Source organism: Microcaecilia unicolor, chromosome 5, assembly GCF_901765095.1.
Source record: "Microcaecilia unicolor chromosome 5, aMicUni1.1, whole genome shotgun sequence".
Classification (NCBI taxonomy): domain Eukaryota; kingdom Metazoa; phylum Chordata; class Amphibia; order Gymnophiona; family Siphonopidae; genus Microcaecilia; species Microcaecilia unicolor.
Window position 1 is genome coordinate 301,192,222 of NC_044035.1, and position 25,417 is coordinate 301,217,638.

The 25,417-nt window shown below is 44.9% G+C and overlaps 1 protein-coding gene across 1 annotated transcript in view; it reads left to right on the plus strand.

The window, feature by feature from the left end:
* RPGRIP1L (RPGRIP1 like) overlaps positions 1-25,417 on the plus strand; it is a 343,339-nt gene that overhangs the window by 174,677 nt on the left and 143,245 nt on the right. The window contains 2 exon segments of the mRNA XM_030204315.1: positions 1,960-2,139; positions 11,759-11,876. Of these exon segments, the coding sequence (XP_030060175.1) occupies positions 1,960-2,139; positions 11,759-11,876 (298 nt within the window).

Here is a 25,417-nt window from a genome sequence, read left to right on the forward strand (position 1 = left end):
TCTGCCCCACGGGTGTTCACGAAGTGCCTCGTGGTGGTCGCGGCGTATCTACACAAGCTGGGAGTGCACGTGTTCCCATATCTCGACGATTGGCTGGTCAAGAACACCTCGGAGGCAGGGGCTCTCCGGTCCAAGCAGTGCACTATTCACCTCCTGGAGCTGCTGGGGTTTGTGATAAATTACCCAAAGTCCCATCTCCAGCCAGTCCAATCTCTGGAATTCATAGGAGCTCTGCTGAATTCACAGACGGCTCAGTCCTTTCTTCCCGAAGCGAGCGCCCACAACCTCCTGTCCCTCGCTTCCCAGACCAGAGCGTCTCAGCAGGTCACAGCTCGGCAGTTGTTGAGACTCCTAGGTCATATGGCCTCTACAGTTCATTTTGGCGCGTTTTTTTTCCCCTTTTTATATTGGAGCTTCGTTGTTCAGCCTCTTTTACTGTTTGTCTCTGTGGATAGAGCTATGTTCATGCACGACAGCGGTTTGAAGTTTAAAGGTCTTTCTAAAGGTATGACATGGTCTTTCTGCACCAGTGTTCTATCATTTCTCCTTCTTCTTTTGTATTTATGCCATTAGTTGTTTTCCAGATTTAGTTTGCCATATCTCCCGTCTCCTCTTCTTCGTTTTGCTTTTGTTCTTCTTGCTTTCTTTTTTTATTATTCATTTTTTATTTTCTACTCTTGGATACGCAATTATTGTGGTGCACACCCTATATTGACAGTATCAGCAATAGCATTTCCCTCCCTTACAGGATTCCCGTTCCTCGGTAATAGTATCTCCTTCCATTACAGACCCCCTGTTACTCAGTGATATCATATCTGCACACATACTACAGAGGTCAGTTATACTTTTTTGTCTCTGTCCCTCACATAGTTGTTTTTTTTATAAATAATATTTATTGACACTTTCTTAATATGTAGGTTCAGATCTAGCTACAGTTTACTTTTCCACTGATCTGTTTACATTTGTTTTAATATGATAGGTACTCTGTACAGCGTTTATAACAATATTTCAATTCTGTCTGCCATTACGTTATATTATCAGTTAGTTTATATAGATTAAACAGTATAGCCGTATTGCTTTATTGTTCATTTATATCAATGGATTACATTTTTATATGTGAGATTTCAGCATCTTTATTATTTGGATATATACAAAAGCAGTTTTCTCTTTATACTTTGTATTTTTATGGTTTAGAACACCAATGCATTTCATATTATTACACTGTAATATTTGTTTTAATCACCATGTATTTCTATTTACCACAATGTTATTCTCAGACACGTTCAACATTTATTATTATATGCTTTATAAACGGGTTTTATGTTATAATGTTCTTCCACCCAACACATAAATGTTTTAATTTTTTTTTCCATAAGAAACAAGATTATATAGCATATAGTTTAATTTTTATTGTTTGTATCATCTTACATATCAGTTTAGATGATATTTACTTATGAATGTGTTATTTTAATGTTTATATCATTTTAGATATCACCTTGGATTATATTTATTTATGGATGTGTTGGTTTTTTACATCGTTTCATACATGATTTTATATTTTCTATTATATAAATGTTTCATCAAATGATTTTTTGTATTACTTGTTTTACCTTACTTGGTATTTTATATGTTTTTAGACTTCTGAGGCAGGCCTGTGTCCGAAACACAGATCTGTGTCGAGTCCGTAATAAAGTTTTCCATTCTCACCCAGTATTACCAGCCTCTGGAGTCATTGGTCCACTTCCCACTTTTTCTTCTCTGTTTGTTGGTTATGTGGGATTTTGTCATTCATCCACCCTGGTGGATTCCTATCCCTGTAATTATTGTATTGCCATAAGTAGGCAGCACTGTATGCAGATCATCTTATTCTTGTCATAGTTAACTATATCAATAAATAAACATGTTGATTTTTCTGAAAAGTTGCTATATGAAAAAAAAGAATATTTCTTCTTATTGTAGGTGCGAAAGCAGCAAAAGAATGGAGATCTTACATTTCTAGAGAAAATAGAAGATGACATTAATAAAGATTTGAATCAATCAATGCGGGAGCTACAAGCAACACATGCAGAAACAGTGCAAGAACTTGAAAAGACACGAAATATGTTAATTATACAACATAAAATAAACAAAGATTATCAGGTATTTAACTTTAATAATACAGCTTTCTTTGATTTTGTTTTCATTTATTTCATGTTATTTATTAAACTTATATATTGCCATACTGGCTAAATTTAATACACAGCAGTTTACAATAACATAAAAATTATCAAAAACTTCCTAACGTAATCACAAAATAAACATGGAACACAAATCTCAAACCCCATTTTATACATATGTGATCTGGCCCTACCGGGAACTCTGGGCTGAGAACCTGGGAATTGAACCTAGTAGGAACTGGGTTCAATTTTCACTATAGTTCCTTGTGACTCTGGGCAAGTCACTTAACCCTCCATTGCCCCAGGTACAATACTTAGATTGTGAGCCACTAGGGACAGAGAAAGTACCTGTATATAATAAATGTAAACCGCTTTGATTGTACAATGGAAAGGTGGTATATCAAATACCCTTTCCTTTACCATCCCGACTACCCAAAAAAAGGATATGCCATACTACTGCCCATAATCATCAGGGGTGTAAAGCAGGGGCTTGCTTCCAACAGCTATTAGGCAAGACTAGGCAATTACCTAGGGTAGCAACTTCCGAGGGGTGGCACAGGGCTGCAACAACCAAAGCAATACAATATTCCTGACAGCCAGACAAACTCAAAGAACCATCATCACATGTTTTAACTGCAGAGAAGGTAGGCCATTTTTAAATAGCTCATTTACCTGTGTAAATGACTTTTTGAAATTGTATGTATATGTATATATGCATCTACTTATTTAATTTCTTGTATACCACACAAAAGCTATCAAAGCGTTTTACATTTAGGTACAATGGGTATTTTCTGACTCTGGATCAGTGGCATTCCTAGCCAGGATGGCATCCGGGGCGGATCGCCGATGCAGCCCCCCCCCCCCCCCCCCCGGCGAAATGACACCCCCCACCCCGGGTGCACGCCGCAGGGGGGGGGTGTCGCGGCGTGCCTGTCGGCTCTGAAAAGTTCGCTAACTTCGCTCGTTCGCTGCAGCTCCCTCTGCCCCGGAACAGGAAGTAACCTGTTCCGGGGCAGAGGGAGCTGCAGCGAACGAGCGAAGATAGCGAACTCGGAGCCGGGCGCGCGCTGCGACACCCCCCCCCAGCGGCGTGCACCCGGGGCGGACCGCCCCCCCTTGGTACGCCACTACTCTGGATGGGTTGAGGCAATGGAGAGTAAGTGATTTGCCAAAGATCAGAAAGAACTATAGTGGGATTTGAACCAGGCTCTCCTGTATCTCAGCCCACTGCTGTAACCATTAGGCTATGAAGGAGAGCAAAACAACGTTTAATGTTTAAAAGACTGTCCAATTAGACATTTTTAAAGGATTGTTATTGCAGGGGGTGGTGGTGGGTGATCTTGTTTGTAAAGGTTAATTATCAAAAACTCCGGGGGAGGGGAGCTGGAGTCTGAAAGATAATAAAAGAGGGGCATATTGCTCAGTATTCACTTAGGGCACCCATTATCTTTGCACTTCCTGGTTTTCCAAATGACAAGAAATTCTCCTCTGCATGCAGTTTCCTTGCCAATGTGTTCCTGAGACGCTACAACTCAAAAGGCTGTAGACCTCCATGTCGCTGTTTGTACTGTGTACAAAGAGGACATAGTCAATAAATGGCAGTGAGTAGACCACAACTGCCTACTTTTGATGTACTACTGCAAAGGGTCTGACAGAATTTATATTTTCTCCGAGGACAAGCAGGCTGCTTGTTCTCACTGATGGGTGACGTCCACGGCAGCCCCTCCAATCGGAAACTTCACTAGCAAAAGCCTTTGCTAGTCCTCGCGCGTCCATGCGCACCGCGCATGCGCGGCCGTCTTCCCGCCCGAACCGGCTCGTGTTCGTCAGTCTTCTTTTGTCCGCGCTCGGTACGGTCGTGTATTTCGCCGTGTCGGGCCCCGCAAAGTCGACCTCGCACGTTCGTCGTGTTATTTCAAAAAAAAAAAAAAAAAACTCCATTCTGTGTGGAAAAAGACTCTTGGGTCTTTTTTCCCTCCGCTATTTTCAGCGTTTTCGCCCCGGTAAGTTTTCATTCGTCGTCGGGGTAGGCCGCTTTTAGGCCTCGGGTCGAAGTTTTCTTCCCCTTGTTTTTTCGGTGCCTTTTCCGCCATTTCGACTTTTGATCTCGCCGGCGTGATTTTTCCGCCCATGACATCGAAGTCTCCCAGCGGCTTCAAGAAGTGCACCCAGTGCGCTCGGGTCATCTCGCTCACTGACAGGCACGCGTCGTGTCTTCAGTGCTTGGGGGCTGGGCACCGCCCGCAGGCCTGTAGTCTGTGTTCCCTTTTGCAAAAGCGGACTCAGGTAGCGAGATTGGCCCAGTGGAACGTTTTGTTCTCGGGCTCTTCGTCGGCATCGGCACCGGGGGTATCGAGTGCATCGACGTCTTCAGCGTCCGGAGCTTCATCCTCGGCCGCCAGTGCATCGAGTGCATCGAGGCATCGGCCCTCTGCATCGGCGCTGAGACATCGGACAGCTGCATCGACGTCGGTGGTACCGGGACCTCGTCGGCTGATGTCGTCGGACGGTGGTGCTTCGTCTGGAGTGCAGGTGAGGGCTGTCCATTCCCCTGCTGGTGGCGGTGAGCCTTCGGGTGGGTCTCCCCCTACCCTGAGGGCTCCTGCGGTACAGCCCCCCCGAGACCGACCTCCTTCGGCCTCGGCCCCGAGGAAGCGACGGCTGGATTCTACGTCCTCCTCGTCGGTGCCGGGAAGCTCCGGTGACATGCTTCGTTCCAAGAAGTCGAAGAAGCATCGTCATCGGTCTCCTTCCCGTGTCGGCACTGAGAGCTCTGGGTCGCCGAGGGAGTCGGCACCCAGCAGGCATCGGCACCGAGAGGACCGCTCACCCTCTGTTCAGGAGGTGTCGATGCGCTCCACTCTGGACAGCCCGGAACAGCCTCCACGCCCGGAACAGGTTCTGACGTCGACGCCTGCATCGACCTCCATGCCTTTCTCTGCAGCCGCTCTGAACGAGAGCCTCCGGGCCGTTCTCCCAGAGATTCTGGGAGAGCTGTTGCGCCCTAACCCTCCGGTACCGGCGGTGCTTGCGCCACCGGTACCGTCGAGCGTGGCGCCGGCTGGGCCATCGCCCGAGGTGAGGTCTCCGGCGTCGGTGCCGCGTGCGGTACCGGCTGCCGTCGCCTCCCAGGAAGGCTCCCCGACTACGTCGGCGGAGGGAGCTTCGCCGATGCGGGTGAGGGAGTCTACCTCTCGACACCCCCATCGTGGACGTGGCTCCACAGAGTCGAGTCGGGCGAGGTTGCAGACACAGGTCCGTGAACTTGTGTCTGACACCGAGGGTGAGGCCTCGTGGGAAGAGGAAGAAGACCCCAGATATTTCTCTGACGAGGAGTCTGAAGGTCTTCCTTCCGATCCCACTTCCTCTCCTGAGAGACAGCTTTCTCCTCCCGAGAGTCTGTCTTTTGCTTCCTTTGTCCGGGAGATGTCTACGGCCATCCCCTTCCCGGTGGTTGTGGAGGACGAGCCCAGGGCTGAAATGTTTGAGCTCCTGGACTATCCTTCTCCACCTAAGGAAGCTTCCACTGTACCCATGCATCATGTCCTAAAAAAGACATTGCTGGCGAACTGGACCAAGCCTCTAACTAATCCCCACATTCCCAAGAAGATCGAGTCCCAGTACCGGATCCATGGGGACCCAGAGCTGATGCGCACTCAGTTGCCTCATGACTCTGGAGTTGTGGATCTGGCCCTAAAGAAGGCTAAGAGTTCTAGGGAGCATGCTTCGGCGCCCCCGGGCAAAGACTCTAGAACCTTAGACTCCTTTGGGAGGAAGGCCTACCATTCCTCTATGCTCGTGGCCAAAATTCAGTCCTACCAGCTCTACACGAGCATACACATGCGGAACAATGTGCGGCAGTTGGCGGGCTTGGTTGATGCGCTCCCCCCTGAGCAAGCCAAGCCTTTTCAGGAGGTGGTCAGGCAGCTGAAGGCGTGCAGAAAATTCCTGGCCAGAGGGGTGTATGACACCTTTGATGTTGCGTCCAGGGCAGCTGCTCAAGGTGTGGTGATGCGCAGGCTCTCATGGCTGCGTGCCTCCGACCTGGAGAATAGAATCCAGCAGCGGATTGCGGACTCGCCTTGCCGTGCGGATAATATTTTTGGAGAGAAAGTTGAACAGGTGGTAGAGCAGCTCCACCAGCGGGACACCGCATTCGACAAGTTCTCCCGCCGGCAGCCTTCAGCCTCTACCTCTACAGGTAGAAGATTTTTGGGGGAAGGAAGACTGTTCCCTACTCTTCTGGCAAGCGTAGGTACAATCCTCCTTCTCGACAGCCTGCGGCCCAGGCTAAGCCCCAGCGCGCTCGCTCTCGTCAGCAGCGTGCGCCTCAGCAAGGCCCGGCTCCCCAGCAAAAGCAAGGGACGAGCTTTTGACTGGCTCCAGCAGAGCATAGCCGACATCCAAGTGTCAGTGCCGGGCGACCTACCAGTCGGAGGGAGGTTGAAAGCTTTTCACCAAAGGTGGCCTCTCATAACCTCCGATCAGTGGGTTCTACAAATAGTCCGGCAGGGATACACCCTCAATTTGGCTTCAAAACCTCCAAATTGCCCACCGGGAGCTCAGTCTTACAGCTTCCAGCACAAGCAGGTACTTGCAGAGGAACTCTCCGCCCTTCTCAGCGCCAATGCGGTCGAGCCCGTGCCATCCGGGCAAGAAGGGCTGGGATTCTATTCCAGGTACTTACTTGTGGAAAAGAAAACAGGGGGGATGCGTCCCATCCTAGACCTAAGGGCCCTGAACAAATATCTGGTCAAAGAAAAGTTCAGGATGCTTTCCTTGGGCACCCTTCTTCCCATGATTCAGGAAAACGATTGGCTATGCTCTCTGGACTTGAAGGATGCCTATACTCACATCCCAATACTGCCAGCTCATAGACAGTATCTGCGATTTCAGCTGGGCACACGTCACTTCCAGTACTGTGTGCTACCCTTTGGGCTCGCCTCTGCGCCCAGGGTGTTCACAAAGTGCTTGGCTGTAGTAGCAGCAGCACTTCGCAGGCTGGGGGTGCACGTGTTCCCATATCTCGACGATTGGCTGGTGAAGAACACTTCCGAGGCAGGAGCCCTGCAGTCCATGCAGATGACTATTCGCCTCCTGGAGCTACTGGGGTTTGTGATAAATTATCCTAAAGTCCCATCTTCTCCCAGTGCAGAAACTCGAGTTCATAGGAGCTCTGCTGGATTCCCGGACGGCTCGCGCCTATCTCCCAGAGGCGAGAGCCAACAACTTGTTGTCCCTCGTCTCGCGGGTGCGAGCGTCCCAGCAGATCACAGCTCGGCAGATGTTGAGATTGCTGGGCCACATGGCCTCCACAGTTCATGTGACTCCCATGGCCCGCCTTCACATGAGATCTGCTCAATGGACCCTAGCTTCCCAGTGGTTTCAGGCTGCTGGGGATCTAGAAGACGTGATCCACCTGTCCACGAGTTTTCTCGAATCCCTGTATTGGTGGACGATTTGGTCCAATTTGACTCTGGGACGTCCTTTCCAAATTCCTCAGCCACAAAAAGTGCTGACCACGGATGCGTCTCTCCTGGGATGGGGAGCTCATGTCGATGGGCTTCAAACCCAAGGAAGCTGGTCCCTCCAGGAACAAGATCTGCAGATCAATCTTCTGGAGTTACGAGCGATCTGGAACGCTCTGAAGGCTTTCAGAGATCGGCTGTCCCACCAAATTATCCAAATTCAGACAGACAACCAGGTTGCCATGTGTTACGTCAACAAGCAGGGGGGCACCGGATCTCGCCCCCTGTGTCAGGAAGCCGTCAGCATGTGGCTCTGGGCTCGCCGTCACGGCATGGTGCTCCAAGCCACATATCTGGCAGGCGTAAACAACAGTCTGGCCGACAGACTGAGCAGGATTATGCAACCTCACGAGTGGTCGCTCAACTCCCGAGTGGTGCGCCAGATCTTCCAAGCGTGGGGCACCCCCTTGGTGGATCTCTTCGCATCTCGAGCCAACCACAAAGTCCCTCAGTTCTGTTCCAGGCTTCAGGCCCACGGCAGACTGGCATCGGATGCCTTCCTCCTGGATTGGGGGGAGGGTCTGCTGTATGCTTATCCTCCCATACCTCTGGTGGGGAAGACTTTGTTGAAACTCAAGCAAGACCGAGGCACCATGATTCTGATTGCTCCTTTTTGGCCGCGTCAGATCTGGTTCCCTCTTCTTCTGGAGTTGTCCTCCGAAGAACCGTGGAGATTGGAGTGTTTTCTGACCCTCATCACACAGGACGAAGGGGCGCTTCTGCATCCCAACCTCCGGTCCCTGGCTCTCACGGCCTGGATGTTGAGAGCGTAGACTTTGCCTCTTTGGGTCTGTCAGAGGGTGTCTCCCGCGTCTTGCTTGCTTCCAGGAAAGATTCCACTAAGAGGAGTTACTTCTTTCTATGGAGGAGGTTTGCCGTCTGGTGTGACAGCAAGGCCCTAGGTCCTCGCTCTTGTCCTACACAGACCCTGCTTGAATACCTTCTGCACTTGTCTGAGTCTGGTCTCAAGACCAACTCTGTAAGGGTTCACCTTAGTGCAATCAGTGCATACCATTACCGTGTGGAAGGTAAGCCGATCTCAGGACAGCCTTTAGTTGTTCGCTTCATGAGAGGTTTGCTTTTGTCAAAGCCCCCTGTCAAGCCTCCTACAGTGTCATGGGATCTCAATGTCGTTCTCACCCAGCTGATGAAACCTCCTTTTGAGCCACTGGATTCCTGCCATCTGAAGTACTTGACCTGGAAGGTCATTTTCTTGGTGGCAGTTACTTCAGCTCGTAGAGTCAGTGAGCTTCAGGCCCTGGTAGCCCAGGCCCCTTACACTAAATTTCATCATAACAGAGTAGTCCTCTGCACTCACCCTAAGTTCTTGCCAAAGGTTGTGTCGGAGTTCCATCTGAACCAGTCAATTGTCTTGCCAACATTCTTTCCCCGTCCTCATTCCTGCCCTGCTGAACGTCAGCTGCACACATTGGACTGCAAGAGAGCATTGGCCTTCTACCTGGAGCGGACGCAGCCCAACAGACAGTCCGCCCAATTGTTTGTTTCTTTTGATCCCAATAGGAGGGGAGTGGCTGTGGGGAAACGCACCATATCCAATTGGCTAGCAGATTTCATTTCCTTCACTTACGCCCAGGCTGGGCTGACTCTTGAGGGTCACGTCACGGCTCATAATGTTAGAGCCATGGCAGCGTCGGTAGCCCACTTGAAGTCAGCCTCTATTGAAGAAATTTGCAAAGCTGCGACGTGGTCATCTGTCCACACATTCACATCTCATTACTGCCTGCAGCAGGATACCCGACGCGACAGTCGGTTCGGGCAGTCAGTTCTTCAGAACCTGTTTGGGCTTTAGAATCCAACTCCACCCCCCGAGGGCCCTGTTTGTTCTGTTCCAGGCTGCACTCTCAGTTAGTTGGTAAATTTTTTAGGTCAATCTCAGTTATGTCCTCGCCGTTGCGAGGCCCAATTGACCATGGTTGTTGTTTTGAGTGAGCCTGGGGGCTAGGGATACGCCATCAGTAAGAACAAGCAGCCTGCTTGTCCTCGGAGAAAGCGAATGCTACATACCTGTAGAAGGTATTCTCCGAGGACAGCAGGCTGATTGTTCTCACAAACCCGCCCGCCTCCCCTTTGGAGTTGTGTCTTCCCTTGTCTTTGTCTTGCTACATACGGGACTGACGAACACGAGCCGGTTCGGGCGGGAAGATGGCCGCGCATGCGCGGTGCGCATGGACGCGCGAGGACTAGCAAAGGCTTTTGCTAGTGAAGTTTCCGATTGGAGGGGCTGCCGTGGACGTCACCCATCAGTGAGAACAATCAGCCTGCTGTCCTCGGAGAATACCTTCTACAGGTATGTAGCATTCGCTTTATTGTTCAGTGCCTTAAACATCAGTTCAAGCCATTTAATTCTAATACTTTCTTGTAATACCCATAACAGTTCAAACCACCATATTTTGAATTATTTGCTTTTGGTTCATAAACCCACATAGAGTGTGCTACAATAGTCCAAAACAGTATGCACCATGGCCTGCATAACTATATATGAAGAGCTTGCTGATCTATATAGAGTTTAAGACACTTTACAGTATGTAGTCTGCCTTAATGTATTTTTAATCACACTCACCAATTGTTTATAACCTATGCCCTCTTGTCCCAAACAAACTCCCAAACATTTAATAGATTCTTTCACTGGAATAACTCCATTCTCCGAGGACAAGCAGAGCTCCGGTGGAAAAATCCATATTCTGTTATTGAGATGGAAATGGGGGAAGCCACTGCTTGCCCCAGGATTGGTAGCATGGAATGTTACTTCTAATTGGGTTTCTGGCAGGTTTTTGTGACCTGGATTGGCCACTGTAGAAAGCAGGACTCTGGGCTAGATGGACCATTTGTCCGACCCAGTATGGCTATCTTATGTTCTTCTAGAAGTTTTTGGGAGCCATGACTGTGCATGCAGGCGTGCCTTCCCTCCTGCCTGTCTGTCATGCAGGACCAGCAGTCATTTTTTTCTTCATGGAGCTGAAAGGATATTTTTCTCTGTGCTCTCTTTAGTGTGGTTTTTCTTTTGTGGCCTTCCCTGCCTTTGGCTTTGCTTTGTGTGAGTAGCACAGGACCACCTATTGCGTCTCTCAGACCTAGAACCAGCAGTTAAGAAACTCGTGGCCATCCCCTGCCAAGGTGATTATCTTTTGGGGACAAATTTTAGGAGGTTGCTGACTTTATCAAGAAACATGCTAGTACCATCAAGTCCCTGTCTCAGTTCGCTCCTTCTGCGACCTCCACTTCTCAGAGATTTCGTGTGGTGGTCAGAGGAGGACCTACTACTCTCAAAGGCATAGGTTCACTCCATCTACCTTCACCCACACCTACCAAACAGCCCCAGAGATCACAATCCTGAAAGTCACCTAGGTAGGTGGTGATCATCCAAGAAGTCAGTGAGCTGATCCAAAGCAACCTTCTCTAATACCTTACTCAAAAAGAGTAGGTTAGAAAATCAGCAATATCGGTGACATACAGGCCAGGCTTCTTCAAAACAGGGCACACTGTTGCCTGTTTTAAATCACACAGGAATGCCCATATAGAAAAGGAGGCGTTCACAATACCCACTAATATAGGTTTTAGGCCTAAGGCATCCTTGAAAGACTTCACCATCAAAACCAGACAGGGACAAACTCAAAGTAGACAAATAACTAGTGATCTACGATAATGAAACTAACTCAAGCATATCCCATTTCATAGTGCTAACAAACTCAACAACTTCCAGTAGTATATCAACAATAAAGCACAAACAGTTTTTATCCCTCCGATACAAAAAATCAGCCATCAATTCATGAGATGCAGTTGGCTACACCTTTTTAATCTGCTGTGTTTACACTTCATATGTGATAACTACCAACGCATAATTATAAGGTGCAATCCCTTTTGCATTAGCTGTTAACCTGGCAGATAACATGCGTTAAATTGCTAAGGCAGCATGTTAACTGTTAGCATGCATTAATTGCATATTAACAGCTAATGATGCCTAGTAAATAGGGCACTTGGTGTTATGAGTACACACAATATGATTATCTTGAAAATTGCACAGCTCTTTGTAACATCAAACCAATATGTTCTCAGGCTGAAGTTGAAGAAGTAACACAGAAGATGGAGGGTATTCAGCAAGATTACGAACTAAAATTGCAACAATATGCACAGCTGCTTGATATCAGAGCTGCACGAATTCGACATCTGGAAGGTACATTGTCATATCCTGTAGAAGCTCACTTTTCCTTAGATAACTCTAAATCATGGGTTCCCAAACCTGTCCTGGAAGCTTTACAGGTTTTCAGGATAGTCACAGTTAAATACATGAGATAAATGGAGCAGTGCATGCAGATCTATCTCGTGTATTCTCTGTGAATATCCTGAAAACCTAACTGGCTGGGGGTCCCTCCAGAACAGGTTTAGGAGCCCGTGCTCCTAGGTATTACAGATGTTTTTATCTTTAACTCATAAATGACAGAGATTTAAAAATATAATATAGTTATCAACTCTGCAACTCTGCAATTATCCAAGTAAAGATAAAACATATTAATAATCAATTACTTTAAATCATTCTGCTTCCAATATTAATGATGATCCAAACGGTAGAAATAGAATGTCCAAATACAATTTAAAAATCCGTCTCTTTTGCATGTGGTTGCATTTTGAGGTATTCTACAATTTGCACAACTGCATAGACACATAAATAATTAAGCATACAGTATAAGTTTCCTGTGTATAAGGCTTTTGGAAGCTAAATTTTCCCAAAACCTAGGCTAGCAGACAAGAGCAGGAATTGGATCATGCAAAATGACAGTTTAGGCTGAGAACAGGATAGGCACTATGATGGTGGTTTACAATCAAAATATATAAAGGTTTGTGTTTGTCATCATAAAACATTCTGGAACTTTATAGAAAGCATTGGACTTAATACTCCTAAGAAACTTGCCAACAGGAAGTCGGTGCCTAAAGAGGACAAAAACCTGTCAGATTTTTCAATTTTGATAGCTCTGTTATTTCAGCATCAGTGTTTTTGTGTGGGTGTAGTAAGTGTACGTTCAGTATTATGAGACTGATTAAGGGAACATGGTTCCGAAAGGCTAGTTACAGGTACATTGATTTAGTTCAGTTTTTTTGTTTGATCGTATTTCAAAATATTCAAGTGGACTAATGTAGCAGCTGTTATATTTACTGATAATAAAATGAGCAATTGTGTCTTCTGCTTAAATGGCTAATCTTTCTCCCCAGCTCCCTAGAAATATTGAGGTAGATAGTCAAAAGTTATGTGGGTACAAGAGAAGAGGGATCAAAGGGATTCTAGGAGAGGGGATATTCATTTGCATCTTTGCTTTCTTAACTGTTTTATGAGCTTCTCTTAGCTTTTCCAGTTTCCATGCAATATCTTGCAGTTTATGAAGGCTAACCTCTTTTCCCTTACCTTTTCAGCTACTTCTTTGGAGAGCCAAAGTGGCCTCCTTTTCCTCATACTGTTATTTACTTTCCTAACAAAAAATGTGTTGCCCTTAAAATGGCTCCTTTCAGATTTGCTTATTGCTTTTCTTTTTCCTCAGGATGTTCCTATCCTCCTAATATCTCCTTGAGGTATTCCCCCGTCTTGACAAAGTTTTTTTTTTTTTTTTTTTGAAATGTAGAACTTTCACTTTTAAATAAACCCTCTCCATGCATGTTGTAGTGTGAACTTACCATCTCGTGACCACTGGATGCCGGATAATCACCCACTTTAACATCAGAAGCACTAGGTCCATTTTGGCCTGATACCAACTGCTGAAACACTTCTCGCTGTAGATAATCCAGGATCTCTGCTTCTAGATGACCCTGCAACAGCAATGCCCAATTAACATCCAGCATATTGAACTTAGCTACTAGTAGTACTTCCCTTTTCATAGCTATATTGTGAAAGTCTTCAATTAAATCTCTGTCCACTTCTTTGGCCATTGAAGGAGACCTGTATATCACACCAATGTAAGCAGACATTCCATTGTCTTTTTCAAGATGAAACCACAGTTAATATCAGTTTTAACAAAAGCAATATCATTTTTAAGTTCAACTACTTTCATTTCTCTTCTTATGAATATCTCACAGGTTTGTTTTGGACTGGCCCTTCTTTCCTCCAGCTCAGACACCAAGGCCTTCTGCTTCATCTTTGCCATTGCCCCACATGTATTCTTAGAGCTTTTCTGATCTCTCACGGTATAGGAGAATTTAAAGCCCTCCATTATCGTCTTTATGGAGGAGTCTACCTCAGCTACTCACTCTGCTTTTTTGGCATTATTCAGTAAAATAATTAAAGCTTAGGCAAGGGATTATTTAATGCTATTTCCTCAGAGTCCTCCTCTCAAGCCGCTGTTCTCTAAGATGTCTCTCTTTTGAGATTGTATTAGACATTACTGAGGCAATCACAATAGCCCCACAAACTCTAATAGAGACAGTTGATACTTGGGTGTCAACTCAGAGCAGGTGTAAATACCAACAGGGAATTTTTTTAAAAATATATGTGTATTCCCCATTACAAAATGGGAAATACAAGTATAGCTTTTTAGGCTGTCCAGACCAAGTCCAGAGAACACCCCCTTTAAATATATGCATACTGCTGCATCTACACACATAGGAGCCAACTTTTCAAAATTATTGTGGGTGCTAAACCCAATGAAAATAATCCCTCCCTGGACACATACAAGGAACTTTCTTAATATTGGGGGTGCTCAAGCACCCACAGAGTCGGCTCCAATGTCTACACATGTAAACAGCAACATTGTAAAATCAGCATTTAGATGCGTATACTGCTATTTGCACAAGTAGATGGCATGCAACACTTCTAAAATTACCAGTTATGCTGTTTGGCTGTTAAATCTTTATAGAAACACTTGTTTTAATACATTTTTTATTTTCTAGCATTCTCTTCTGACTTGTTAAGGCTAGAATGTTATTTATTATAAAGAACAAATTCTCTGCCTTATTGAATGTTGGTTTTTATTTACCTCTAAACAGAAAAGGACTTGAGAGTCAATATATAAGCAGATGATTATTTTTGCCAAATGAGTCAGCACTGCAGAAATATTTTTACAAAAGTAAATGGAAAATTACAGACTTTTCACACAAAAAAATCCTTCTAAGGTATAGTTAAATTTTGTACAAACTTTTGCTCATGTGGAATCACTAGTGAGCTGATTTCAGTAATTTTTCAGCTCATTAGGAAATTTTGCATATTTTCCAAACATCTTTGCAAGCACAAAGAGAATTGTTTTGGAGGCTCTAATCACAATTGTCATGTGGAAATACCAGCAGTTACATGTGTGTATCAAATGTGTAAAAACCAATTTCAAAAAGACATTTATACATGGAAATTTACACTATATAGAGATTTCAAGGGTGCGTAGTTTGAGTGGAGCTTGGGTGGGACTAGAATCTTCACATGTATTCCTCCTTTAACAAAGAAGATACATCTGTATAGGATAAAAATTCCATGTTGACTTTTACACCTTCTCAATTGCACAAATAAGTTTTAAAAAGTGCTGGTTTTAGCCAGAGCTTTACACAAGGGATTAAGGAAGTCATTCCCCTTAATCCCATGTAGTTTTTATCCACCTCTGAAGTGAAGCCATGTTAAAACAGAAGCCTCACTACTTAATTGGAGGCATTTACATGTGTGGATTTGTAAAATGGGTCAATTACATGTCAAAGTGTCTTACATGTAAGTGTCGACCCCTCCACTCAGAAGCTCCTGGGTCCATGCCAGTCATTTTTTCAATGTGTATATTTATAAAATTGCAGTTCTCACTATATGTGTGGCAAATACATGTGCACTTCTGCATATATTTTAGAAAAAGCTCTACATCAAAAGATCTTTTTATAATATACCACCAGAACTGAGCGTGTCCCAACATGGAAGTCTCAATTCCAATCTCTTGGTTTTGTGTAAAATGTGTCTTCATGTTTTGATCATTAAGGGAACCTTTTACTAAAGCTTAGCAGATGTTAACAGACATTAGCTTGTGTTAAATGCTTTGCATCCTATTTTTTATACCTATGGGTTACAAGACACTAAGCTTTAGTAAAAGGGTCCCAAAACTGTTTTGTTGTTGTTGTGGGTTTTTTTGGGGGGTTTTTTCGGCCAAAACCGAAATTGCCACCAAAACTGTCCATTTTTTGTCTGAAAATGTGGCTGAAACTAGGCATTTGTTTTTGGCCGGAACCGGAACCAAAACTGAAATAGACAAAAGCCTGAGTCTGGTTGTGTGGATGTGAACAAATCTATTAAGCAATACTAGACTATTATGGTTTACTAGTATTTGATTGAACTGCCTTTTTTAACAATTTAAATCAAGGCAGTGTTCAATAACATCAGCAACAAGAAAGAACGTCATTAAAACAATAGGAAAGTAAAACATCCATACAATAAAAACATTCAAACTAATGTGCAGTTGGCAGTAGGTTCTCTATGATTTCCATCCATACTTCAGTAGGGTCAATAATTAAAGTCAAACAAGCCAATATTGTAAACCAAAAATAATAGTTTTTCAGTGTTCTCCCAAGCAAGCTACTATAACAGTCTGCATATAGCTGACCTGATGAACTAAACAGCTGCTCACTTGCTACAGTAGTTGGTAGATCAGACAGGTACTTGCTGACAGCTAGTTCTAGACTTGAAAACTGACTGCAGTGCCAATAGCCAAAAATGTTGGTGGAACAGGGCACACATGAGTAGTGTATCTCACTTTCATTCATCAGATCCAATTTGCATATTTTGACAGTGGCTATGCCCACTTATGGTCCCAACAGCCAATCAGAATTGAGGACATGCCCATGTCCCCACCCCCTTGATGACATCATCAGATGGGTATTGTAGCCCCGCCGAAGCCACACTCCTTTTGCATTACTCTGCCCTATGATGTCTTGTACAAAACAATCCTAAGCAGAATTTACTACGATCTGGAGGTGGTCAGGAGTTTAGGAGGCATCACACTTCTGTTCAAGGCCTCTAGAAAACATAATAATGATCTCAATAGAACACAGGTCGAATAATGGCTCAGGGAGCAAGACACACCACCCTGCTCGCATTCATTTTCAAAGAAGCAAAACCATGGTTTCAGAGGTAGATGCTCAGTGGCAAGCAGACTTGGTGGATCTGTCAACTCTGTCTTCTTTTAACTCTGGCTATAAATACATACTGACAATATCAAAATCTGCTTGGACCATGTGTCTAAAAACAAAAACCGGCTGTGAAATGGTCGAAGCCTTTAAAAGGTATTTAGTTTAGGCCGCACAAAATACAAACGAACAGGGGTAAAGAGTACCTAAATAAACCTGTACAAATGTTACTGAAAAGGAATCTGTGACCAACCATGATGTAAAAGCGGCCTTAGTAGAGATTTAACCACACACTAAAGTCTAAAATGTGGCAGTACTTCACATCACGCAACACTTTTTGCTGTCTAGATGTATTGTAGGCATGCTATGTGCTATAATCGGAGTTTTCACAGAACCATACGGGGTAGACCTATTGACGTGATGCCTCTAAATTCTCTCCAGATCTGGAAAAAGATCGATAGAGGGAATGCGAAACTAGAAGCGGATGTGAAAAATTTTGCAAAAAGCGATCATGTGAGACTGTTGAAAACAAAAGGCACTTTTCAAAAGAGGTATGAACAGACATGTGGAAGGTTCTTTTTACCCCGAAGAACCATTGAAAATTAACCCCAACACTGACAGGGTCTACCGTATTGAAAAATGTTTCGCAGTAAAAGAAAGGGATCGGAGCAAAAAATGTTTAGTGAAATGGCGAGGCTGGCCTGAGAAATTTAACAGTGGGGTGCCAACCAGCGAGGTACAAGACATCTAAGGCTGTGCACGAGAACCAACATGATCGTTGAGGGGTTCTACATTACCGTACCTAGCAATGCCTCTGTGGACATATTCCCACAAAACACCAGTTCTAATTTTACAGTACGCAGTAGGTTTAGCAAAATCTCTAGATCTACAAGGACCTTGGGAAGTAAGTTTGGTGGAAGTACAATACCCACACATATTGGGCAACGTTACAAAAGACCAATTTACGTCTTGATGATGTACAGCTTACCAAATGAAACATTCATAGTATGGAGAGGTTATTACTCGAGCTTGGAAACTTTAATGGAAAGTATGAACGATGTCGAAGCTGTTTGCTATCATAAGCAACCCCTGTTAATCTCTTATGACCCTGTCAGGAGTAGAACCGTAATGAGAAATACGGGTGCACCGGCGCTCATCTGAGCAGATGACGAATTAGCGATCATTTTAGGATTAGAACCTAATGGTTTTACTAGTAGTTCAAGTTTGCCTGCTGACATCACAGCTGGTTTTAACACCTTGTATCTCTATACAGATATTGTGGAGCATAGGTTAGTAGTGGATCATTTTGTACCACTGCTGCGTTGCATACCAGTTAAAGAGAAAAGTAACGAGTTTGTCACCTTCACAAGTAATAAACCCCATTATGTCCCTGTAAACAAGAACCACATCGATAGTATTTCCTTTGAAATAAAGGCTGATCAGAATAGGCACGTCTCATTTCGCTATGGGAAGGTGATCCTTAAGTTTCACTTGCGACTTCAGAAACTGAATGCTTTTTAATATAGTAATGATTAAAACTTATGTCGATCCGGAAGCGTACAGAGATTATTATGTAACCGAGGCCAGTCACAGGCTTCCAGACTTTTATAGATCACCCATGGAGCGAGCATCGGCAGTGTGTTTAGTAGTCTGTTTAGAAAAGTGCTACCGTTGCTGAGAAGGTCTAGCGGTCGTGCGAAAAGCTCCTAAAAGAAAGAGACGTTTTTAGAAGGACTGCCCAAAACCCTTGAAAGAAAGAAATCGAACTGTGTAGCATCTCAGAAGCCTAAGCACAAGGCTAAGAAGAGAGTGCTACAGAACTGGAAGATATATTTTGAGAAAAAAAATCATGTTTTTTGTGCACAACTCGGAAGAATGTGTTAAATCAGAATTGGACCTCTTTCATTTGTCACCCACACAAACCAGTATCAAAAAAAGCATTTATGTGGAAATACCACCTTTATTGGCCTTATCATAAACTGCGCCGCTTGACTTTTACATAGACAGTCACAGTGAAGATTATTTGGATTTAAACATTATGCTGTTGTATCTGACCTGTAAGATTGTGAAATAAAATGGAACAGATATCGCAGGGGTGGCCAAAGTGATGCTAGTAAATTATCTGATAGCCTCCCTCTTTAACCAGCTGGATGTCATGATTGGAGACAGGTTCATCAGTCACAGCAACAGCTGCTACCTTTATAGAGCCCTGCTTCTCAATTACAGCGAAGGACCCTACAAAACGCAGTTTACGAGTGGTCTGTTTTATAAAGCCTCAGCCAGGAGCCATGCGTTGACAGACCCTGGCAGTCACAATGCTGATTTCAACGAAAGGGCTCACTTTACAGCCAGTAGCCAGACGGTAGAATTACTGGGCCATTTAAACAATGATCTTTTTATTAAAAAAAAAAAAATTCTGATCAGCAGGGTAGATGTTACGATAAAACTGACAAGAAGTAAAGATGCCTTCTGTATAATAAACGGGGATGTCGATGAACACTGCAAAGTACAGATCCTGTCCGCATCTTGTTCGTAAGGAGAGTAAAAGTGCCACCGGGAATATGATTGGGTCATGCTGAAACACTGTTGAAGTCCAGTGTCAAGTATGCCGTTGATCTCATGGGGCTGAAGGTATTTAGCATACTTACCAGTGCTAGTGTTACCAACCAAGAAAACCTCTTTCTGGGGCAGTTGCCCAAATTCATTGCCCTGGGGTTTGTGAACAACGACACTTACAGCGGGTCCTGTGGTAAAAACCCCTTTAATTTTCAACATTGCAATATCAACTTTGCCACTCTATATGTAGACAGCGAACACCATAGCTTTAGACCTGGCTGGTCCATGAAGAAACTGTCCTATGAAACTGTGCAGCAATCAGGTCTTTGTTGGATTTGTCTACACATCAGTTGTGAAAGACACCCATTTTGCCTCCCCTAGCAGTTTCTTTACATGTTCAACAGTGACATTGTAAGTTGCAGGCTTGAGTGAAATACACTTATACTTCTCTGACTTTAGTCTCTAGTGCTGAGGACCTGCAGGATCAGCAAAATTCAGCCACTTGAAAGCTTCACCTTCAACAGTGGAGTATGGCAGCATGTCGACAATTATGACATCTGTAATTGCTTTCTCAATGAGCTTTGCTTCTTCACTATCATTAGCGAATGGCACTCAACGTCCTAGCATAGTTGCAAGAGTTGGCTAGATTAAAGCATCAGGTACCGTTGTTCATCTGACTTTCTTGCATGCCATTTTAATGTGGTTTTCAGCAACCTGTTTCAGATACACGCAGTTGATTTTGTTGTGGCCAGGTGAACTTTCAGTCCATGGAATCTAGGATTGTCACTGCCCAGAGACTATTGTGTGACTTTTTTTTATACCTGACTTTTCCTGGCTCAGCAACTTTTTTAAATTGATATTACAGTAATACAATCATTGTAAATCACTATTCCAGAAAAACATTATACAAACTAAAGAAAAATAGGAAAACATCCATTGTTCAAGTCCACATCAAGAAGGAGCATTTGTGAAGAAATTCCAAATTGGATTTGTTGCCATTTTATATTCTGGTTTTATTCACACCAGTGTGCTTCACGCTTCTACCAGAATGCTATAATAAAAAAAAACAAACAAACAAAAAAACTCATTCACTACTATGAAATTGCTTAAATTTTACATTTATTAACAGAGTAGCCCTCATCTTGCTGGCCTGGGAGTCAGAGATACAGGACAGGGATGACAGTGAAGTCTGAGGCTTGAAGCTGAAATGCATAGGAGAGACTGTGCTATAGGCTGCTTGAAGGGAAATTATTCTATGTTATTTCAGTGCATCTGGAAGATGTACTGAGCCAAATCAGCAAATTAAATAGTAAATCACCTGGACCAGATGGCATACATCCAAGGGTACTCAAAGAACTCAAGTATGAAATTGCTGATCTGCTGTTAGTAATATTTTTATTTTTGTATTTGTTACATTTGTATCTGTCCCGTCCCGCGTCCATACCTGCGCTCCCGTGGTGGGGAGCGATCGCCGGCGGTCTTCACGGCGTCCGGGACTGCGGGGGAGGGCCTCCGGAGGAGCCGGCGCTGCCGCAGGTTGGGCCGAGGCCGGCGACCCGCTGGAGCGAACGCCGGCCTCGGGGAGTGGAGCTTCACGCCGGCCAAGATGCCGGCGCCGACGCTTCTCGTGGCCGAAGCGGACCGATGCAGGAGCCCCTCCTACCTCGCGCCGGATTGGCGCACCGGGACGATGACTCCGCCTGGAGGGTGGGCCGGCCAATCCGGAAGCTCCACTGCCTTCCAGGGCCGGGTTGGTTGGTTCCCTTCCCGGGGGGGGGGGGGGGGGGGGGACGGCGCGATATTTAAACTTGAAGACCAGAGGACCTGAGTGCTTCCGGTTTTTGTTTCCGAAGCAAGTCCAGGGAGTTCGTGACGGAGGACTAGCCGCCCTTGCTAGTCACTAGACCGAGACTGTGATTGCTACCCACGGAGGACTAGCCGCCCTTGCTAGTCACTAGACTGAGATTGTGATTGCTACCCACGGAGGACTAGCCGCCCTTGCTAGTCACTAGACTGAGACTGTGATTGCTACCCACGGAGGACTAGCCGCCCTTGCTAGTCACTAGACTGAGACTGTGATTGTACCCACGGAGGACTAGCCGCCCTTGCTAGTCACTAGACTGAGACTGTGATTGCTACCCACGGAGGACTAGCCACCCTTGCTAGTCACTAGACTAAAACTGTGATTGCTACCCACGGAGGACTAGCCGCCCTTGCTAGTCACTAGACTGAGACTGTGATTGCTACCCACGAAGGACTAGCCGCCCTTGCTAGTCACTATACTGAGACTGTGATTGCAACCCACGGAGGACTAGCCGCCCTTGCTAGCCACTATCCAGAGACTATTACCCACGGAGGACTAGCCGCCCTTGCTAGCCACCATCCATAGACTGTGTTTGCTACTGCCGGCCAGGCCAACCGTCAACCCCGCGGTTCCAGCAGTCCTGCTGGCCGCCTGCAGCTGAGGGCTCAACCCTTGGTGAACGGCGGCCGCCGCGGGTGAAGATTCGGGGTTGCACGGCTGTCCATTGAGGTCTTTTGGCCTTAGGGGACCTAAGGGCTCACCATCACAAGAGACAAGACAGTATCCCACATTTTCCCACCTATTTGCAGGCTCAATGTGGCTTACATAGTACCGTAAAGGTGTTCACCATTTCCGGTGGTCGAATAAGGTTCATGTGTTAAAGACACATTGAGGAATCGTTTAGAGGAAGAGTTATGCAGTGTCTATTACAAGCTTTAGTTTTGTTGTGTTGCAGGGTTTAGGCACTTAAGTTGGGTCGGTAGGGTATGCCTTTTTGAACAGGTTGGTTTTTAGTGATTTCCGGAAGTTTAGGTGGTCGTACGTTGTTTTCAATGCTTTTGGTAGTGCGTTCCACAGTTGTGTGCTTATGTGGGAGAAGCTGGATGCATAAGTTAATTTGTATTTGAGTCCTTTGCAGCTTGGGTAGTGGAAATTTAAGTATGTTCGTGTTGATCCAATTGTGTTTCTTATTGGTAGGTCTAGGAGGTCTGTCATGTATCCCGGGGCTTCACCGTAGAAAATTTTGTGGACCAGGGTACAGATTTTGAAGGCAATGCGTTCTTTGATTGGGAGCCAGTGTAGTTTTATTCGGAGGGGTTTGGCGCTTTCGAATTGCGTTTTTCCAAATATAAGCCTAGCTGCTGTGTTTTGAGCGGTCTGAAGTTTCTTTGAGTTTTTTGCATCCCGTATAAATTCAATTGCAGTAGTCTGCATGGCTTAGTACCATTGATTGTATCAGATTGCAAAATGTTTCCCTCGAGAAGAATGGTTTCACGCATTTGAGTTTCCACATTGAGTGGAACATTTTCTTAATTGTGGAGTTGACTTGACTCTCAAGTGTAAGATTAATAGTAATATGTAACCTGTCGTTAACATCGTCCATAGTATCTGAAGATTAGAGGGTGGCCAATATGACACCAATTTTTTAAAAAAAGGGGGGGGGGAGGGAAATGGGACTTGATATACTGCCTTTCTGAGGTTTTTGCAACTACATTCAAAGCGGTTTACATATATTCAAGTACTTATTTTGTACCAGGGGCAATGGAGGGTTGTTTGCCTAGAGTCACAAGGAGCTGCAGTGGAAATCGAACTCAGTTCCCCAGGATCAAAGTCCACTGCACTAACCACTAGGCTACTCCTCCACTCCTTAGCAAGGGTTCCAGGTTGATCCAGGAAATTACAGACCAGTAAGCCTGACGTCAGTGCTGGGCAAAATAGTGGAAACTATTATAAAGAATAAAATTACAGAACACATAGACAAACATGGTTTAATGGGACAGAGTCAGCATGGGTTCAGCCAAGGGAAGTCTTTCCTCACCAATTTGCTTCATTTCTTTGAAGGCGTGAATAAACATGTGGACGAAGGTGAGTCGATTAATGTTGTGTATCTAGATTTACAGAAAGCTGTTGGTGAAGTTCCTCATGAGAGACTCCTGAGAAAATTAAAGAGCCATGGGATAGGAGGCAATGTTCTGTTGTGGATTAGTAATTGGTTATTGCACAGAAAACAGAAGGTAGAGTTAAATGGTCATAGGAGGGTGTGACAATGGAGTGCCACAGGGATCAGTACTGGGACCCATGCTATTTAACACATTTATAAATGATATGGAAATCAGAATGATGAGTGAGGTGATTAAATTTGCAGATGACACAAAACTATTCAAGGTTGTTAAATCACGTGCGGACTGTGAAATATTGCAGGAAGACCTTAGGAAATTGGAACACTGGGCATCCAAATGACAGATGAAATTTAATGTGGAGAAATGCAAGGTGATGCACATTGGAGGTCAGCAACCAAGAAAAAGATCTAGGTGGTGTTGCAGATAATACACTGAAATCTTCTGCTCAATGTGCGGCAGTGGTCAATAAAGCAAACAGGATTCTAGGAATTATTAGGAAAGGGATGGTGAATAAAACCGAAAATACTATAATGCCTCTGTATCACTCCGTGGTTTGGCCTCACCTTGAGTACTGCATTCAGTTATGGTTGCCATGTATCAAAAAAAATATAGCAGAATTAGAAAAGGTTCAAAGAAGAGTAACCAAAATGATAAAGGGGATGGAACTCCTCTCACATGAGGAAATGCTAAAGAGGTTAGGGCTCTTCAGCTTGGAAAAGAGACAGATGAGGGGAGATATGATTGCGGTCTACAAAATCCTGAGTGATGTAGAACAAGTAGAAGTAAATTAATTTTCTACTCGTTCCAAAAGTACAAAAACTAGGGGACACTCAAAGAAGTTGCATGGAAATACTTTTAATACAAATAGGAGGAAATCTTTTTTCACTCGGTGAATAGTTAAATTCTGGAACTCTTTGCCGTATGATGTAATAAGAGCAGTTAGTGTATCTGGGTTTTAAAAAGTTTGGACAAGGTCCTGGAGGAAAAGTCCATAGGCTGCTTTTGAGACAGACATGGGAAGCAACTTCTTGCCCTGGGATTGGTAGCATGGAGTGTCGCAACGATTTGGGTTTCTGCTAGGTACTTGTGACCTGGCTTGGCCACTGTTCGAAACAGGATACTAGGCTAGATGGACCATTGGTCTGACTCAGTATGGCTACTCGTATGTTCTTATGACTCGGAAACTTAAGTTATTCACATTTTCAAACTGTTTTGCTAGTAAATGTGTTGAATCTGAATGTCTTTGGATCAGGATTCTGTTTGGTATTAGTCTGATGTACTGATTGCACTCTTGGGCCATTTACTGAATGTTAGCAAATTGCCCCTAGCAACAGCAGCCAGAGCACACTTTTTTTTTTTTGCGCTGGAGGTGAGCTTTTGCTACCAGAGTTGAGCTGATGCTGCTCCTTTTGCTGCCAGAGCTGGTGAACTGCTGCTTTTGCTGCCAGATGTGAGCTTTTTTGCCACCGGAGTTGAGCTGCTGCTGCTCCTTTTGCTGCCAGAGCTGGTGAGCTGCTGCATTTGCTGCTCGAGGTGAGCTTCTCTTCCGGGGGTGGGGGACAGGATTTCGGCAACCACTATAAACAAGAGACCGGTTTCAGCTGTAAGATACCTTGAAGAAAGAGGGGTTTTTTTTGCAGAATCAGAGACTTGTTGGAAACAGCTTTTCAGGTTGGTTTTGGCACCAGAATCAAAACTAAATTTCATTTGGGCTCTAATCCTTGCAAACTAGGGCTGCATATTTAACACATTAATAATGCTGACACCTCTTCTTACCTGTCCAGCGCTCTAGCAGCCCCCTTTCCTCTGTGACTCCTTCTCCCTACTACTCTGCGGCTCCTTATCCCTGATCTTCACGGCCCTGGGCTTAATGCTGCAGTGCGAACATGCTGCGTGTCATATGGCCCGAAGCCTCTGAGGAGGTGGGGCTGCCAGAGAGGTGCTGGCAGAAAAAAAGTGAGAGAGACAAAGATGGGGGGGGGGGAATGGGGATGCGGCATTGGTGGGAGAAAGAGAGAGAGAGATGTGGGAGGGGTTACTGGAATGGTAAGAAGAGGTGCTAGGAGAACAAAAAGAAGAGAAGAAGAGAGACAAAGACCAGGGGGAGGGGCGGCAGCAGCAGAAAGAGGAAAAGAAAGATGTTGGTTGGGGTTAGAGGGACAGATG